The sequence below is a fragment of the Miniopterus natalensis genome, chromosome X (genome assembly GCF_054644295.1).
Source record: "Miniopterus natalensis isolate mMinNat1 chromosome X, mMinNat1.hap1, whole genome shotgun sequence".
NCBI lineage: Eukaryota > Metazoa > Chordata > Mammalia > Chiroptera > Miniopteridae > Miniopterus > Miniopterus natalensis.
Window position 1 is genome coordinate 58,459,727 of NC_142103.1, and position 19,181 is coordinate 58,478,907.

Sequence of the window (19,181 nt, forward strand, 5' to 3'; positions counted from 1 at the left end):
TCCAGGCCACACTTTATGCCATTTCCACTGGCATGTTTAAGATACTCATTCAGAACAGAAAGTTTTCTAATGAGATATGGGATGAAGTACCCCCATAATGAAAGTCCCAAATTTGCCCTGAAAGAATCCTGGGAAGCTTAAATATATATTTCCAAGCCCTTCCCCCGGAGAGTGATTTTGTTGGTCTGAGGTGGAGCCTGGAAATCTGAAATTTTAAGTAAGGTAAATTAGCCTTCAAATATGGGAAACAGTTCTAAATGCAGTAGTAGCAATATATCTCTATGAGGAAGTTCTGGCTCTTCCTATAAATCCCATCCCAGCTCTACTATGGTACCTCTTCTAGAGGCTTGATGCCATTGTTAGGTGGCAACATCCTTGTGAGCAGAGCTGGAGGTAGAACTCCTCTAGCTGTCTCTGCTTCCTGGGTAATTCCCTCTTACTCTGTGTTCCTATTGCTCTGCTTACCTGCAATGGCCATCTGAGAAAGAATCTCATACTTGCACAAAGGCATATTGGCTGAGTCTACTGAATGTTGAGGTCCAAGACTCTCCCTGTGGTTAATTCATCTGAGAAGTGTGGTAAGCTGTAAAAAGTCCCTGCCAGGTACCATGGGCCTAAGAGGCAAAACCCCTCTTGCCCTAAATTGGCTCTCACTTTGTGGTACTCGGAATGGCTCAGGGTTGGTTGGAGCACCAGATGATGTAATTGCATTGTGGAAGTATAGGTAGAGCATAGAGAAAGTGCAAGCAGTAACAGGCTGAGGCAAAAGGACCAGTTGTTTATTGAGGGTGTAGATAAGAAAATGGTGGATAATGAACTGTATTGGTCTTTGAGGCATCCCAGCTGCTGTAGAACTGCATCCCCTATAGGTGTCTTAGCAGTCAGTGAAGGTAAAGTGGGATTCCTGGGTCCTGCAAGAACTTTCCACCCATAACTGTGAGATACAGTCAAGAAAGAAATGCTGGCACTTCCAGGGGTTTTGTTTTATTCATAAGCCCCAGAATTGGACAATACCTTAGTAAGTGGTCGAGTATTTAAACCAAAAACCTGAGGGTGGGGGAGAAGGACTGATACTGGGAGGCCCAAATGCAATAAATTCATCAAATTAGGCAGGCAGCCTAAGCTATCAACAGGAACAATGGCTTTTTTAAATGTTTGTTAATCCTCACCTAAGGATATTTTTTCCATTGATTTTTAGAGGGAGAGGGAGGGAGGGAGGGAGGGAACATTGATGTGAGAGAGACACATCAATTGGCTGTTCCTGCAAGCAGGGCTGGGGATAGAACCTGCAACCCAGGTACATGCTATTGACTGGGAATCAAACCCGGAACCCTTAGATCCACATGCCAACACTCTAACCATTGAGCCAAATCAGCAAGGGCAGGAGCAATGGCTTTTGATGCCTGACACATCAGAGGGCTCCAGTTAGATTTCAACCACTGAAGTGTGTTAAGGAAGGTAATAGAGAGGTGGCTGGGGTCAAATCTCAAATCCCAGGGGCAGCTTCTAGGAGACAAGAGGAATTCTGATTTTACGATCCCTTTCACCTAAAGGCAAACCAGAGAGCTACTTTGAGCTTAGTTAGTCCCTTGTCTCTTAAATATTAATTAGGGGGAAAAATTGGCTTGGCCATCAACTCAACAAGGGAAGTTTGTCTTCTTTGCTTGTGCACTCCGTACCCCAGCAAAGCTGGAAAAAAAAGGATACTCTTTTTCCTTCAGTGGAGATGAGTTATTTCTGGGAGGAAGGTCAGGAGCCATGCACAGCTCTGTGTGTGTGTGTGTATGTGAGAGAGAGAGAGAGAGAGGGAGGGAGGGAGGGAGGGAGGGAGGGAGGGAGGGAGGGAGGGAGGGAGGGAGGGAGGGGTGCCAATGGAGGGAGAGAGAATGGTGATGCACAAAAGGAGGTAAGGTTCAGAGACATGATTCTGGGCCTTTTTACTGCATAACAGGGACACGAACCTTACACCTGCCCCACGATAGGACAAACCAAGGTTATCTGAAAGAGTAAGTGGTGGTGGGTGGCTAGAGCCAAGAGTGCCATGGAATTATAATAAAGAATAGTTATTTTTCACATTGTAACTGGTTTTGGCACTGGTTTCAATAAACATCACATTGAGGTCTCTGGATTTTTCTTCCCCTCTTCTGCGGAGACTTGTCTGGACAAATGAGAAATTATATTATAAGGGACCAGATAGTGGTAAGACCCCTTCTGACCAGAGTTACTGGAGAAAAATAGATCCTTCTCAGGTATAATAATGCCTCCCTAGTAATAGCAACTCTAGAAACCTTGAACCTATAACCTTTCTGATCCCTGACACTAGTAACTTCTCCCAAGTAAATATAGCATAGTAGACCCTCCCCACAGAGACTAAGCTTTAGGTATGCCAGAAAAAGTTATAGTTACACCTTACCTTTTGTTCAGATCAATCTTGTTACCCACCAACATGATGACTACATCATTACCTCTTTCTGCCTGAACATCTACCCACTTATCCATTTCTTTGAAAGAATTGATGTGTATAAAAGAATGTGTTGCAGTGTTGAAACATTTAGTAGAGGTTTGGAGAGAATAAAGTACCTGTCCTTCCTCTCGCCTATTCTTACCAACCTCCCTATTGCTTACCTTAATCCCTTTATCAAATAAAACATAGCATAACACCCCCTTGTGATGCCATAGACAACCCCTGCAATAACTGAATCATAATGTAGCTAGGAATCAGGCTGCAAAAGTGCTGCTGGCCAGCTGTGTCCCATAGCTTCAGTTGAACCTGCATAAAACAAAGGTAGATAAAGGCTAGAACTTAATAAAGGCAAAGTAAAAAGAGTTAAGGAATCTGGATCTCTGAAAAGTGGCTACTATGACCACAAACCAAGTGACCTACCATCCTAGGACAGGTCCAATGTCATTATACTATTTTGATTAAGGAAGACCCTAGAGAGCAGCAGATTTAAGGATTCAGGGCCTCTTGGATTTTGTCTGTGTTACAGTTGGAGTTTAGATGAGGACAGAGAGAACAAGAAACAGGACAGGGTTGGTAATTTGGGGAGGTTTCATGTTTTCCTTCCCCTTCTTTATCCACAAATAATCTAGGGTGGTGCTACCCTACTGTGACACATATGCCTAAGGGGTTGAGGTACAGGATTAGTGATATGAGAGTGAATACTCTTCAGTCCTCCAAGTATATGATCTTAGACAGGAAGTCAATTCCAATGGTTGCCTGCAAATGAGAGAGACGCACTCTACCCCTCCTCTACTCCCAATATCAGGCAGCCTTAGAACTGCAAGTGGAGAATAGCCTTTGAGAAGGCTGTCCTGCTCAACTTCTCAATACTTACAATAGATAACTTTGAGGAGAAGAATCCCTGAGTGAGTGGACCAAGGAAAGGGGCAAAAATGTACCTAATGATACCTTGCTGGTGGGCTCACCTGGCCGGTGCAGTTGAAGCTCTGGATCATGAACCAGGTGGTGACTGATGTCTTCCCCACTGTGAGGTAGATAAGTAAGCCATTTGTCACCCTGGGCGAACCAGGGAACCCTCTACTCCATTCCATACAATCACACCTCCTTATCCCCCAAGCCCAACCCAGAGCCCCACTGCCCTGCTCCTCCAGGAACAGGAGTTTGGATTTATGCAGAGATTAGTACTGGGATCCCTTGATGGTTTCCAGGCTGAAGCTTCTGTTCTTGCTGTGGCCCTCGCAGGATGTCAAGGCATACCTCGTGGCTAGCTGCCTGAAGTCACGGAGCTCTCGGTCCAACTGCTCTTCAAACCACCTTGGGACCGCCTCTGGGCCTGGGCTCTGCCCACTGGCCCACAGCTTCTGCTGTTCTTTCTCTCCTCTGGGACAGTGGGTGATCTCGGGAGTGGGGAAGCAAGGATGGACAGCACCCAGAGGGAAAGTTGAAGGACCTATGAAGTCAGGGGTCATTTAGGGGAAAAGCACCTGCTACAGGGTAATCTAATCATTGATGTGGAAGGGGGGCGCTCGTTCTTGATAGTTCCATTACCCTCCTGGAGGAGGACATACCAAAGAGATCGCCAGGAATCTCTGGACAAGCTGAGTTATTAAAGCGTTACAGTGGGGCTCTCACACAAGCTCCAGAGCCAGTTGCTCAGCTCCCCTCGTCCCTCTCTGCTGCCAAAGTCTCTTGCCTCTCCTCCCCGCAGGGTAAACTCCTGGATGACTATGTCCTCAGAGCTTGCAAAAGCAGCAGAGGGGAATGGAGGGTTAGGAACAAGTTTCTGGGCATCTCCACATTCCCTCCTTTTCTTGATCCCAGAGAAGTGATCCCTTCCCTGTCTTCCGGCTCACATCTTCAAACCCCACAGGGTAGCCCCACCCCTTCCAGATTGACCACACCCGATTGTTTCCCTTCACTGGCTCCCTCCCCAAAGACCCAACACAAAACGCCCTGGTGAGTACTGGAGGGGGAATTAGAATGGAGGGAGGGATGGAGGGAAGGGATCGAAGAATGAAAGAGGGAAATAAGGGTGAAAGGGCTGGCAGGAATGGAAGAGATGAAGGGCGAGGGTGATCCCGAGAGGAGAAGTGGGGATGCAGAAAGGAAAAGGTGGACGTCTGAAAGCACTGAACTATAACATAAAGCAAAACCGTAAGTTTTCACTATAAACGTATTGAAAGCAACACTCCAGGAAGCTTTTTTTACATATCCACTGTCAAAAAAAATGGAGGATGGCAGTGGGGAAAGGGTGATGGGACTTCCAGGCCTCTTGTTTCCTTACCTAGAAGCCTCAGTAGCAAGCAAGGAGAGGGAGGGGAAAATGAAGCTGAAGCTGATAAGGGGCTCTTCAGTTTCTGAAGAAATGTCTTCCCCCTCCCTTTTTAACCCTCTCCCTCCCACACAATACACACATACACACTACTTCCCCTGAAAACCTAGACACCTAACCTGCCTATTGCTATTCAATCTCCACCCAAACTGCTAGTCCCCATCCATGAGAGCAGAACTGTTTGGTCCCCAACCAGAAGGCCCACCGTTCCTGTGAGTTCCACCTGGTCACTCACCATGAGATGGCTTTGGATGCATCAGGATCAGGGGCAGCTCCACACCAACATCACTGCAAGGATCTCAAGGCAAAGTTTCCCTCCAAGTCCACTCCTTGAACCTCTCTCGCTCAGTTTTCCATCCTGGGATGGCCTCAAACTCCCCCATCAATCCTTTGGTCTCCTTATCTCCTCATCCTCTCCTCTTGTCCCAGTTCCCCTCCCCACATCTCTTACCTGGCTTGTCAAGTTGCCTTGGATGCTGAGGGTAGAATGACAACATAAAATTAGCAGCTGGAAATGGAAAGTGGGAATATAATTTACTGGGGGATGAGGGATCGTAAGACCAAGTTAGCCACAGAACAGGTTTCTGGAAGGGAAGGTGGTTTGCTCACTGCGCTCACAGGGAACCTGATCTGGGAGAAGGATAGGAAACCGCTTGATTGGATCAGTCTAACTGGGAGGAAAACAGAAGGGAGAAATCTTTGGACTCTCAACCCCCACTCAGACAGACCCTGAACCCTCTCTCACCCTCCACTGGACACCATAAGATTGACTCTGACTTTGTAGGACACCAGGATCCCCAGCAGCTCCTTGTTCATTCCAGGTCTAAGACTGGAGATGGTAGTATTCATTGTGTGTTTGTGGGGGAGGAGGAGTAATTAATCAAGTCCCCCAGTCCTTTCCTGTGCATCTTTTGTCTTCCAACAGGCCTCCCAGGCTTTACTCTCTCCTAGTCATTGGAACCACATTTCTGTTCCTAAAATCCAGTTTTACCATGTCACCCTCTGCTCAATATCCTACCTCACTGAATCTAACTACTCTGCTTAGCAATCTTGTCCCACCCAGCCCCTCTAACCTTTTCTGTCCTAACTCCCTGACACCTGGAAAACAACCTAAATGGACCCATACTCTTTCTATGCCCAAAACATGCCACGGGGGTTCCCACCCTCTAGCCTTTGCTCATGCTATGCTATCAATCTGAAATGTTATTTTCTTCCTCTTTTGCTAACCAGATTCTACACATTCTTTAAGATCTAGCTTATTCTATCTTCTCCAGGACACCCTCTCTAGCTTTGTTGGCTTCTTTTAACTCCTATTGGATTTATAATCTGAACCACAGGTACTAATATTTAACTATTAGATTACATTTGCATTCCTCTTTGTTCCCCATCTAGACCATAAATTGACTGAAGGCAGAAATTGTCTTTAACTTCTTTGTATTCTCCACATGTAATGGGTGCCGAGTAAAAAACCCCACTGATTGAAAAATAAGGCACAGAAAGCTGTGTATTCTTGGAAAAGTCTCTTCATTGCTTGGGGGTGCTGATCTTCTATAAACTAATGCTGTTTGGATGATTTCTAAGGGTCTTTCTAGCATTAATAGTCTATAGCTACATGATTGATAAGGCATGGGGAGGGGTATGGGGGAATTAATGCTTGTCAGATGGTGGCAGATGGTTTTTCCTGGGAGACACATTTAACACTAAGGCCTCTGAAGTGATAGGACCAAATGAATGACTTGATAGAATTCTATCAATTTTTATCATATCATTCTCCTTTTTTGACCTCCTTTTCCTCCATTTCTCATCTCCTAGTCTTTCATCCATTTCTATCTTCCCTAGAGAGTAGGTACTGTAGAGATCACAGTGTTAGAACCAAATGACATGTGCTAGAATCCTTTCTAACTCTGCCACTATTTGCTACACACGCTTAGACAAATTCCCTCATCTTTTCAGCCTCGGGGTCCTTAAGTATAAAATGGAACACAAACAACTTTACAGCCTACTTTAGTGGGATTTTTATGAAGAAAACATAATACATACATAAGACCTTTGTGAGCTGTGAAATAATATACAACATAGGAGTTTTTTCTCTCCACTTTTTCCTTTCTTGCTGACTATGACCCAAGCCTGCCATTGATCCCATGGGAATTATTTAGCTTACTGCTGGCCCTTAGGCCTGGAGGGATCTATGAACACTGACCTAGGGACATTAAAAAAATAGGTAGGCTTTATTGAAGGTGAAACCTCACAACTGTATATATAACATGCAGAATGGGTAGGAAATAGAAAATGGAGGCTGGGAGTCACGTTTGAGTTTACATTGTGCTAGAGGCCAGATTGGTATCACCATGCTTGAGTTTTCCATCCAGTGCCAAGCCCTGTTTCTGGCAGTAGGCAGCCAGGAGTGGGGTTATTGTAAAGCTCTTGGAGAAGCTGGAGTTAACAGCTATAGTCTCCCTTTGAAAGAAGAAGAGAAGAACTTAGGCTAGGCTTGCCAACTAAGTGTACTTTCATTCGGAAGAGTATCTTCCACAATTGCATGAATCTACTGGGGTATCCAAGAGAGCTGGCATGTCTAACTATGGAGAGTGGGAACAATTTTCTCTGATGGAAAGTCCTTGTGTCCCTGCCTTCTATCAGCATTTTGATGATCCTCTTGTGGGTATCCTCCCTCTAGTTCTCCTGGGAATCCTTCCCTTTATCCATGTCAGCCCTCACTTCGACTTTTCTCAGTCCTAGGCTCTTACCCACTTTCCCCAACCCTCTCCTCTGCCTCTGGCCCTCAGCCCTCCTCCCACCACCCCACCCCTTGGCACTTTGACTTAGGGCCTCAGCTCCAGCTCACATGAACTCCTGAATGAACACTGTTTTGGTGTACTGGTCTAGTGAATACAGGACAACATCTGCGATCTCGTCAACTAAACAGCCAGGAAAAGCAGATGACTATAATTAATCAGTCATCCTCGAGACCCCAACTCACTGCCCTCAGATGTGATCTTATACAATATGCATGATGCACTAAAATGTGCTCACGGACAAACAAAAAATAACTATTTTGATAAGCCCAAATTGGAGGGAATACAGGTTGAATAAGTAGGGCAGAGTTTTGGAAAAAGATCTGTGGATTCAGGACCAGGTGCAGAGAGATAGGAAAAGAAGCTCACCTGAAATCTTGATTTTTTCAGTGATCTTGCTGGTGCAGTTGTTAATAGAAACATTGACAGAGATGGGTTGACCAGGGAGAACACCAAGATCAAGACCCAGAATTCCTGTTTCCTTAGACCTGTTGCCACCTGGCTTCCATCCCTGTCTACCCAAGTAGGAAATCTGTGAATAAAAGGTTTCAGAGGGGCTGTGGGGTAGAGGACAGGAAGTGGGGGTCACAAACCTTCTTCTCCATCCAGGCCTGAAGTTAAAGGGGCTGAGCTGATAGAAGAAAGGGGCAGATGGCCTGGGCCCAGGGGCCAGGGTCTGCCTCCAGGTGTGTAAACTGTACTTTTTGAATCACTAGCCTCGCTGAGTTTCTGAGTAGAGGCCAAGGGGTTAGCCAGAACCTCTCTTTTGGGACTCACAGACCTTTCCCATGCCAACCCCATAGTCCAGTCCTTGCTTGAGAATTGGAGATGGGTGAAAGCCTTTCTCAGAGAACTCCTTTAGATCCTTGATGTGGGTATCTAGACCACTGGTCAGCAAACTATGGTTCACTGGCCAAATCTGGCCTGCTGCCTGGTTTCTATGCCCCATAAGTTAAGAACGGTTATTGCGTTTCTCAATGGTTGAAAAATTCAAAGAACAATAATATTTCATGACGTGGGAATTATATAAAATTCAAATTTTAGTGTCCATAAATAAAGTTGTATTGGAACACAGCCATCCCCATTCATTTTTGTGCTATCTATGCTGCTTTCACTCTACAGTGGTAGAGTTGAGTAGTTATAACAGAAACTAAATGATTTGCAGAGCCTAAATAGTCATTTTTTGGCCCTTTACACAAAAGTTTGCTGACCCTTGCCCTTGAGCAAAGCAGAGAAGTCAGAGGGGAATCAGAGCAGGCATCTGAGTTGATGGTGATAGTGCTGTGACAGGTTAGAAATAGGGCTGTTTCTGTCCTGAGAGCAGATCTGTTTCCTGGCACAGTTTGGAGGTAGTGATTTTGGAAAGGCTCAAAGAATACTGCTTAAGGATTTTGTCCTCCAAATTTTCAGCACAGAAACTCTTCACTTCCAAGTCAACCCCATAAGCTTGCAAAGGGCAAAGGCAAAGAGAACTCATTTCCAACATTGTGCTTCCCTTCCTTGTATACTGTAAGGAATGTCTGACCCCATTCCCAAGCTGTTCAATTCTCCAGTCTTGTTTGTCCATTTGTTCCTCCCAGCACTGACCATCTATCCCTTCCTGTATCTTGAGGACCTGGTTGCAGTGTCACTGAACAGGGCAGGTTGACAACCATCTAGTGGATTAGAAGGAGGGCAGCAAACAAAAGAAATAGGGACTCCTTTCTTCAGTTGTTCTTTAGCTTTCTCTCTTAATCTTCCCTGGAAACGTTGTCCAGGACTTGGGGTCAATACCTGCAGGGTAAAGGGGTAGGCATTGTCTCCCAGCTTGTGCAGCAGTTGCTCTTGCAGGACTGTGAGGGGCTTCTGGGGGTTGGTGGGCTCTGCTGGGATGACTTGTTGGACCTGTACATAGATGTCTTTGAGGAATGTCAAACCAATCACATCCATGGCCATATCGAAAGTCACATGTCAACATGAAAAACACTGCAGGCAAAGGAGGAAGAGAGTGACCTGTCAGGCCTGAGGGGGAAAGAAGGTCTTAAATGGCTCCTAAGACATGGAGAGACAGTGTTATATGATTGAAACAGTATAGCCATAAAGAAAAGGACTAATACATTTGACTACAGTAAAATTTAAAACTTCTTTACATCAAGAGTCTTTATAAGCAATGAAACAAGCAAAAGCCTGTGAGAAAATATATGCAACACATATGACAAACAAATGTTTAGCATTTGTACTATATAAAGAACTCTTACAAATCAAAAATAAAAATATCCCAATATAAAAGTGTGCAAAGAATATGAATTGTCTCCTCACAAAAGTGCAAAATGACATGGGCAATAAGATACGAAAACAGCCCTGGCCGGTGTGGTTCAGTGGTTAGAGTGCCAGCCTGTGTACCTAAGGGACACAGGTTTGGTTCCTGGTCAAGGGCACATACCTGGGTTGCAGGTTCGATCCCTGGCCCCAGTTGGGGCACATGCAGGAGGCAACAGATCAATGTGTCTATCTCACATCAATGTTTCTCTCTCCCCCTCCCTTCCACTCTCTCTAAAAATCAATGAAAAAAATATCTTCAGGTGAAGATCAACAACAACAACAAAAGATATGAAAACATGTTCAGTCTCATTATTAATCAGATAAATGTAAATTAAAACCACAATGAGATAACATTTCATATCCATCAGGTTATTAAACAATTTAAAGTCTGACAATACTAAGTGTTGATGAAGATATGGAACAATAGGAGTTTATTACACACTGCCGGTGGGAGTATACATTAGGATAACCACTTTGGAAAACTGTTTGGTATTTTCAGTAAATTGAATCTGCTCAATATCTTATGACCTAAGAAGAATTTAGAGGGACTCTTGCTCATGTTTACAAAAAGATATGTATAAAAATATCCATTGCATCAATGTTTGTCATAGCATAAAACTTTAAGTAATTTAAATATCTGTCAATGGGAGAATGGATAATACAGTTGTGCTATATTTATATAATGGAATACTAAACTGAGATTAAAATGAATGAACTAGAACCCCATGTGTTAAAATGGTTAAATCTCAAAAACTAATGAGTAAAAAAAGCTAGCTGCAGAATGATACACTTATAAAAATTTATGTTTATCAAATTTTAAAGCATGTAGAACAATACCAAAGTTTCTCACAGATATATAAAGTAAGAATGTAGAAACATCATGGAAATAATAAACACCAAATTAGAGCTAGTGGGTAGAAGTAGGGTGGAGGTGAGTAGAGAAGTAAGAGGGAGGGAGGAAGGGGAATGGGGTGAGGAAAGGACACAAGGGAGACTTCACTTTGTTTCTGTAATTGTGTGTGTGTGTGTGTGTGTGTGTGTGTGTGTGTGTGTAAAAGTCTCATTTTATTTCTCTATAACTAAGATTAAATTAGCTTTTTTATTTTTTATTTTATTATTGATAGTATTACAGATGTCCCCCATTTCCCCCCCTTTGCCCCTCTCTGCCCAGCCCCTGACCCACCCCAGGCCTTCACCACATTACTGTCTATGTCCATGGCTTATGCATATATGCATATATGTTCTTTGGTTAATCTCTTCCTACCCCCCACCTCCCTCCCCTCTGAGATATGTCAGTCTGTTCCATGTATCCATGCCTCTGGACCTATTTTGTTCATCAGTTTATTTTGTTTATTAGATTCCACATATAAGTGAGATCATGTGATGCTTGTCTTTCTTTGACTGGCTTATTTCACTCAGCATAATTATCTCCAGGTCCATCCATGTTGTTGCAAAGCTGGGTGGTGAGTACAGGGTATTCATTACAGAATTCTCTATGGTCAGAACATGGGCTTTATATATCTGGGCTTGAACATGACTTGTATAAATCCCTCTAGTTCTCTGAGCCTCAGTTATTTCACCTGTCAACAGTACTGCACTAAGAACTCTACATATGTTATTTAGAGCTCACAACATTCCTCTGAAGTATTATCTCCGCTTTACAGGTAGAGAAAATTAGCTCAGAGTAGTTAAGTGGTGGCCCAGGATTTCAATCCTGTCTGACTCCAAAGCCCAGACTTGTGTGTACCCAACCTCAGCTCATAGGACAATTGTGAGGAGTTGATGTATAGAAAATTGTAAAGTAATTATAGATGTGGATGATGATGATGATGGTGGTGGTGGTGGTGGTTATCATAGAAATATTGGCAGAAATGGAACAGTTAGAATTGAACTCATACTTTGCAGCTGGTACCTAAGATTAGTGGGAAATAGAAAGCTGCTTCAATGTACCAGTGGAGTGTGGGATGAAGTACAGAGGGACACCTTTCCAATGACAGAGTGACACAGATTGAAGAAAAGAAGGCTGTATAACAGAGATGGGCAATCTTAATTTTATCAGGAGCCCTGACCCAAAGAAAACTAATGACAGCCATACACTAGTAGAAAGCAACTTATTTTAGTATTTTTAAGAGATCAAAATATTGAACAGTCAGATTATCTGCTTTCAAAATTAAGAACAAGGAAAATGAATCTACATTCAAAAGATACAGCAAAGACTGAAAGTAATGATAATGGTAGTGTTTATAAGAACTGGGGCAATGGGCAGCCTCATACACTGCAGGAGGGAGAGTTAATTGGTATAACCATTTTGGAGGGCAATTTGACAATAGAAAGCTTAAAATATGTATGAATGCTGTTTGGCCAATCATTCTTTTTCTAGGCATTTAGCCTAAAGAAATAATTGGACAAGCATGAAAAGATATATACAAGTATGTACTTCACAGGGTTGTTTATAATAGCAAAAAATATCCAAGAATTGAAGATTGGCTAAACCATACAGTATAGGACTAGGCAACTTTAAAACTAGAGATTTTTTATATATTGACAAAAGATTAGAAAACATTATTTATAATATAGCATTTTAATTAATTAATTAATTTTTAAATATACCTTTATTGATTTCAGAGAGAGGAAGGGAGAGGGAGAGAGAGAGAAACATCAATGACGAGAGAGTCATTGATTGGCTGCCTCCTGCATGCCCCCGACTGGGGATCGAGCCCTCAACCCCGGGCATGTGCCCCTACCTGGAATCAAACCTTGATCTCCTGGACCCTAGGTTGATGCTCAACTGCTGAGCCACACCCGGCAGGGCAATAATATAGCATTTTAAATAAAAATATAGATATTCTACACAGAAAAGATGAATAAATATGAACTAAGATATTACTAGTAATTATCTTTATTATCATCTGTACTTTCTAATCTTTCTACAGTTAAGACAAACAACAATTTCCAAATTGACAACAAATAAATTCACCATGGTTCTCAAGTACAGTCAATTAAAGTGGGAAAAGGGAGAGAGAAAGAAAAGGAAAGATGGGACAAAGGAAAGGAAAATATAGAGAAGGGGAGAAGAGGAAAAGAGGAAAAGAGGTGGCTGGAAGGAAGCATGGGGAGAGATGGAATGAAAGAGATGAAGAATAAGACAGAAAAAGATCAGGAGGGGTGAGGCAGAGGGATCTAGTAACCCTTGAGGTGAGGGTATTAGATGAGTTGTTCTTAACACATCCAGCTGTTTGCATGTGGGGAGGGGATCACTGCCTCTCAAGACCTTATTGGCTCTCAAGCAGCTAAGAATCATCTTTTGTTTGTGCTAGGACATACTGGTTTTTATTTTTTAAAAATTCAACATCTACTTTAAAGTTATTAATTTATACTTGTGTTTATTATACAAATAATGCATATTAATTGTGTGAAAATGAGAAAATACAAAAAAGATAAAGCATAACTCCACCATAATATGTCACATTACAGAGGTAACCCTGTTTATAACTGCTGCATTTGCTTCCCAACTTTGTTTCTATAATTAAATATAAGGTCGCCTTAGGTATTTATGACTTCTCTCTCACTGACTTTTCTAAAATTTGAATTTTTACTTTGAGACCATTGTAGTTTCACATGCAGCTGTAAGAAATAATAAAGAAAAATCCCAGATAGATTTTTATTAAACAACACTTCATTCACACAACCACATATACTGCCCTACAACTGGCCTTTAATCACTCAATGGTATAGAGTAAGCATATTTTACATCAACAAATGCAACTTGACAGGAGAAAAAAACATAATAGAAAATATGATGCAAATAAAGTTATCTTCATAAAAGTAACAAAACATAAAATAGCTAAGGAATTCCCTTAAATATATACAGCTTAAGTGAATAATAATATCAAACTCTACTAAGGGAAGATTAGAATAAAAGGGAAAAAATCTTATTCCTGGACCAAAATGCATTTTTTAAACTAAAAATTTCTTTCTGTAGATTATTCTGAAGATTCTGCAGGAAAGTGAAAAAACGATTTAGGCTTTGGAAATAAAGAGAAATTGAGAGTCTTAAATAAGTTGGTTAATTTACTAGCTATACCCCAGTTTTTCTCTGATCATAAGGATGCCCAACAGCATGAGAAAACAAAGGAGCTCCCATAAGACTGTCAGCTGATTTCTCATCAGAAACTCTACAGGCCAGAAGGGAATGGCATGAAGTATTCAAGGTAATGCAAAACAAGGATCTGAAACCAAGACTACTCTATCCAGCAAGGTTATCATTCAAAATAGATGGTAAAATAAAGAGCTTTCCAGACAGAAAAAAAAGGCTAAAAGAGTTTATCACCACCAAAGCAGCATTGCAAGAAATTTTTAGGAGACTGCTGTAATAAGAAGTTGAAAGACAGAGAATGAGAAACATAGGCATAAAGAAATAAAGTGGCAATAGCTAAGTACCTATCAATAGTAACTTTAAACATAAATGGATTAAATGTCTCAATCAAAAGACATAGGGTAGCTGAATGGATAAGATAACAAGATCTAAATACATGCTGTCTACAAGAGACCCACCTCAGAACAAAAGACTCACCAAGGTTGGGAGAAAAACAATACTTCTAGAGGACTTTAAAGGAGAGATTGCCAGCAATACAGTCAGAGTAGGGGACTTTAACACCCCACTGACTTTACTGGATAGATCTTCCAGACAAAAAATCAGTGACCGTAAATGATACACTAGATAAGATTAATTTAATTGACATTTATAGAACATTCCACTCCAAAGCTGCAGAATAGGCATTCTCCTCAAGGACACCTGGGACACTCTCAAAGATAGATCACATGTTAGGACACAAAATAAGTCTCTACAAGTTCAAGAAGATTGAAATCATATCAAGCACCTTCTCAGATATTTACACCATGGAATACTATGCAGCTATAAAAAAGAAGGTTCCCTTACCCTTTGAGACACCAAGGTGGGACCTGGAGAGTATTATGCTAAGTGAAATAAGTCAGTCAGAGAAAGACAGTTATCACATGATCTTATTCATATGTGGAATCTAATGAACAAAATAAACTGATGAACAAAATAGATCCAGAGACATAAAAGCATAGAACAGACTGACGAATCTCAGAGGGAAGGCGGGGGTGGGTGGGGAGAAATTAACATAAGAATTTATATGCAAATATGCATAGCCCATGGACACAGAAAATAGTGGGGTGCAAGCCTGAGGGGAGGGGTACAGGGTGGAGGGGATCAATGGGGGAGAAAAGGGGGCATTTGTAATACTTTCAACAATAAAGATAAATTAAAAAAACAAAAAACAAAAGAAAACTGCAACCTTCGGGTCACAGCCAAGCTTATAGAAAAACACAGGTTTTTAAAAATTTATCCAGGTCTTTAAAAATCTTTTAATTATTTGCCAACATTTGAAAATCAGGAAATTTGCATAAAAATATGGATTTCTGACATATTGAATCTTTCCATAGGCAATCTAAGCCCATGTTCTGATCAGCAGTGAAGCAGGGGCACCACCAACAGTAATGGAGAAAATCAGAAATTCTAGAAACTATTTAAATTTCAGCATGCATGTAAATTTTGAAAAATAAAATTTCATTTATGTTTTAAAAACATATCTATTTTAAAATATTATTTGGGGAAGGGACACCATAATATTTTCAGATTTTGTGCCTCTAAAGGTCTTATTCTGAGCTTAATTTCCTCTAACAATCAGAAAATTTGGCCCCACTGGGCTGGAATTCCCAGTTGTTAGCCCCCACCAGACAAGGAATTCACAGTTCCTGCCACTATTTGGTTTTTCTTATATCCCTCCAGTTCACTTGCTTAGTCCACTCACTCAGGTTACTCGCCTGGCATGTGTGACATTTCAGTTTGAGGCCCTTGACACAAAGACCAACAAAGATTTTTCACTTACTCTTTCAAACTTTTTTAAAAAATTTATCTTTATTGTTGAAAGTATTACAGGTGTCCCATTTTCCCCCCCAATTGACCCCCTCCACCTCATTCCCACCCCCTCCCCAGGCCTTCACCCTGTTATTGACTGTGTCTATGGGTTATGCATATATGCACATAACTTCTTTGGTTAATCTCTTCCCACCCTCCACCCCCCTTCCCTCTTTCCTCTGAAATATGACTGTCTGTTGCATGCATCAATGTCTCTAGATCTATTTAGTTCATCAGATTTTTTTGTTCATTAGCTTCTTCTTAAAAAAGACCTTTCAGCATTTCCTGTAGTGCTAGTCTGGTGGTGATGAACTCCTTTAGCTTTTTCTTATCTGTGAAGCTCTTTATCTGACCTTCAGTTCTAAATGATAGCTTTGCTGGGTAGAGCAATCTTGGTTGTAGTTCATGTTTTTCATCACTTTGAATATTTCTTGCCACTCCCTTCTGGCCTGCAAAGTTTCTCTTGAGAAATCAGCTGACAGTCATATGGGTGCTCCCTTGTAGGTAACTAACTGCTTTTCTCTTGCTGCTTTTTAGATTCTCTCTTTGTCTTTAACCTTAGGCATTTTAACTATGATGTGTCGTGCTGTGGACCTCTTTGGGCTCCTCTTGTTTGGGACCCTCTGTGCTTCCTGAACTTGTAAGTCTATTTCTTTCCCCAGGTAGGGGAAGTTTTCTGTAATTATTTTTTCAAATAGGTTTTCAATTACTTGCTCTCTTTCTTCTCCTTCTGGTACCCCAATAATATGAATTCTGGGCCTCTTGAAGTTGTCCCAGAGTCTCCTTATACTATCTTCATATTTCTGGATTCTTTTTTCTTTATGCTCTTCTGGTTGGGTGTTTTTTGTTTCCTCATGTTCCAAATTGCTGATTTGATTCTCAGCATCCTCTACTCTACTATTGATTCCCTGTAAATTATTCTTCATTTCAGTTTGTGTAGCCTTCATTTCAAATTGGTACTTTATGTCATCGATGGTCTCAGTTGTTTTCATAATACTTTTACTAATATGCTTTAGCATCCTTATAACCATATTTCTGAACTCTGTATCTAGTAGCTTGCTTGGTTCTATTTCATTTAGTTCCTTTTCTAGAGATTTCTTCTGTTCTTTCCTTTGTGACATGTTTCTTTGTATCCACATTTTGGCTGCTTCCACGTGTTTGTTTCTATGTATTAGGTAGAGCTGCTATGTCTCCTGGAATTTGTAGAGTAGCTTTGTGTAGCAGGCGTCCTGTAGGGTCCAGTGGCTCAGCCTCCCCAGTCACCTGAGCTGGGCCTTCTAGGTGCTCCCCTGTGTGGGCTGTGTGCACTGACCTGTTGTAGTTGAGCCTTGGTTGCTATTGGTGCCACTGGAAGGAATTGACCCCCAGGCCAATTGGCTGTGAGCACCAGCTGCAACTACAGCTAAAGAACTGCTGTTCTGGAGACACCCCTATGGAACAGGATTTACTTCAGTGGAGCTTTGGTGTTCACTAAGTGCACCCCTTGAGTGTGTCACTTGTGGATGTAGTAAGGTTGTAATCCAGTGTGGTCGAGTCTGACCACCAGGTGCAGTCTCTGGGGCCTCCCAGGAGGTGCAAAGTCAGCCTCTGGCAGTGCCTTGCCCAGGGCCACCCAGCACAAGCTACACAGCAAACCCTAGTTGGCTACTATTGTGCTGGGCTTAGCGTTGCCCAGGAGAGGCCAACCTATGAACCAATGCAGGCTGCTGCTAGTGCCAGGCCTGGGGCTACTTATCAAGACATATGGGGCACGCTGCTGCTTGTTTGATAGATTTTTGGAAAGTCCTAAGCATAAGGCTCGAGAGGCCACTTGCAGAGAAAAGCCACTGGAAATGGCTTGGATAAGCTTGCAAGTAGGGAGGGGCATGGTTTCCAGGAATCACCGGGGCAGGGCCAAAGGTGTGAGTCAGATGCTGGCGATTCAAATATGGTACCTGCCTGCCGGCTGTGTTGGGTGGAGGACTCGCCAAAGGAGCAATGGCCTCTGCTAGCTCTTCTGTCTGGGAGAAAGCTGCCCCTTCACCTCTCCCCCCAATTTCAGGAAGGTTAGTTCCTCATCAAATGTCCCAGGTTCCTTTCAAGCTGCTGCCCAGCATTGGAGCTCAGAGGGAGCACGTCTGAGTGAGTCCGTGTGCCAGCCCTTTAAGAGGAGCTGCCTGGGACTTCCTCAGCAACAGTCCCTGCTGGTTTTTACAGCCCAAAGTTGTGGGGATTTCTCTTCCGGGTCCTGGAGCCCTGGGCTGGGGAGCCCGAAATGAGGCTGGGACCCCTCGCTCGTCCGGGAAACCTCCAACTGCCAAGATGTCCCTCCCGGGTTTAACCCGCTGCACCAGGTATGGGCCCATGGCTATGTCTCCAGGATCCAGCCCTGATCTGCCCACATCTCCACCCCTCTTACCAGCCTCAATGCCTTTTCAGTTCCCTGGTTATAGGGCTTCTGTTCAGCCAGATTTCAGGAGGTTCTGAGTGATGGTGGTTCTGTATTTTAGTTGTAATTTTGATGTGGTTGTGGGAGGTGGCGGGTGCAGCTGTTACCTACACCGCCATCTTGTTTCTTCACTCTTTCAAACTTCTAAGTAATCAAGATCAACCAAGACTACATCATCTGTGGAAAGAGGGAGCAATGGAACCCCTGGTCAGGAAAAGATCTCAGACCTTGAAGCGGAAGTTGATCCCTGAAATGGTTTCTCCCATTTTTCCCTTTAATTGCCCTTTTCTACTGAATGGTCCTTTCTTGGCCTTCTTTCACTCCCTGGCTCCCATACCCTTCTCCCCAAGCTCTTTCCCTTTTTGGACTCACTGGCCAATGGGTTTCACCATGTCTGCATGGTCCACAAAGTCCCATTTCCCCAGGTAGACAGAAAGCTGTTGTGGAACAACCTGCTGTGTTATTCTCATAATCATTTTTAACATAGTCACCTGAAGCCTTCAACCCAAACCCCTGAGACCTTGAAGGATATACTCACCTATCCCTTTTGCCCTCTCAGTTGCCCAGCTGGGCCAGGTTCTCTCACCTTCCCGTTAGAGGAGGTTTTCTTAAACACCTTATGGGGAGAAAACCAGAAAGAGGATAGGGTGGAAGAAGATTGAGAGAGAAAGGAAGAAGAGAGGAAGGGAGGGGAAAGAAAGGTTAAGTGGGGAAAAAAGGAAATATTCTTAGGATTAGAAGAGGCCCAAGGGGCTTGAAATGGTGCAAAGGTGGAGGTAACTGGGATAGAGTTTAAGACACAAGTTGGGGAAGGTTGGAACCCCCTCTGTCCCAAAGGCAAGTACTGGATTTGGGTAGGGGAAAAGTCGTAGGATCAGAGAATTAGGAGTTCTTACTTACCTGGAAATGTTGGCCAT

General features: G+C 42.7%; 1 protein-coding gene across 1 annotated transcript; it reads right to left on the bottom strand.

Annotated features, from left to right (window-relative positions):
- Positions 1-4,117: 4,117 nt before the first annotated feature.
- Positions 4,118-19,181, bottom strand: ARR3 (arrestin 3). The gene is given in 18 exon segments (XM_016207389.2): positions 4,118-4,175; positions 4,177-4,203; positions 4,726-4,735; positions 5,032-5,094; positions 5,253-5,272; positions 5,542-5,625; positions 7,116-7,253; positions 7,642-7,714; positions 7,961-8,038; positions 8,169-8,320; positions 8,971-9,040; positions 9,189-9,246; positions 9,365-9,518; positions 9,520-9,556; positions 18,397-18,441; positions 18,641-18,701; positions 18,851-18,880; positions 19,161-19,181. Coding segments are annotated over 18 exon segments (1,179 nt in total).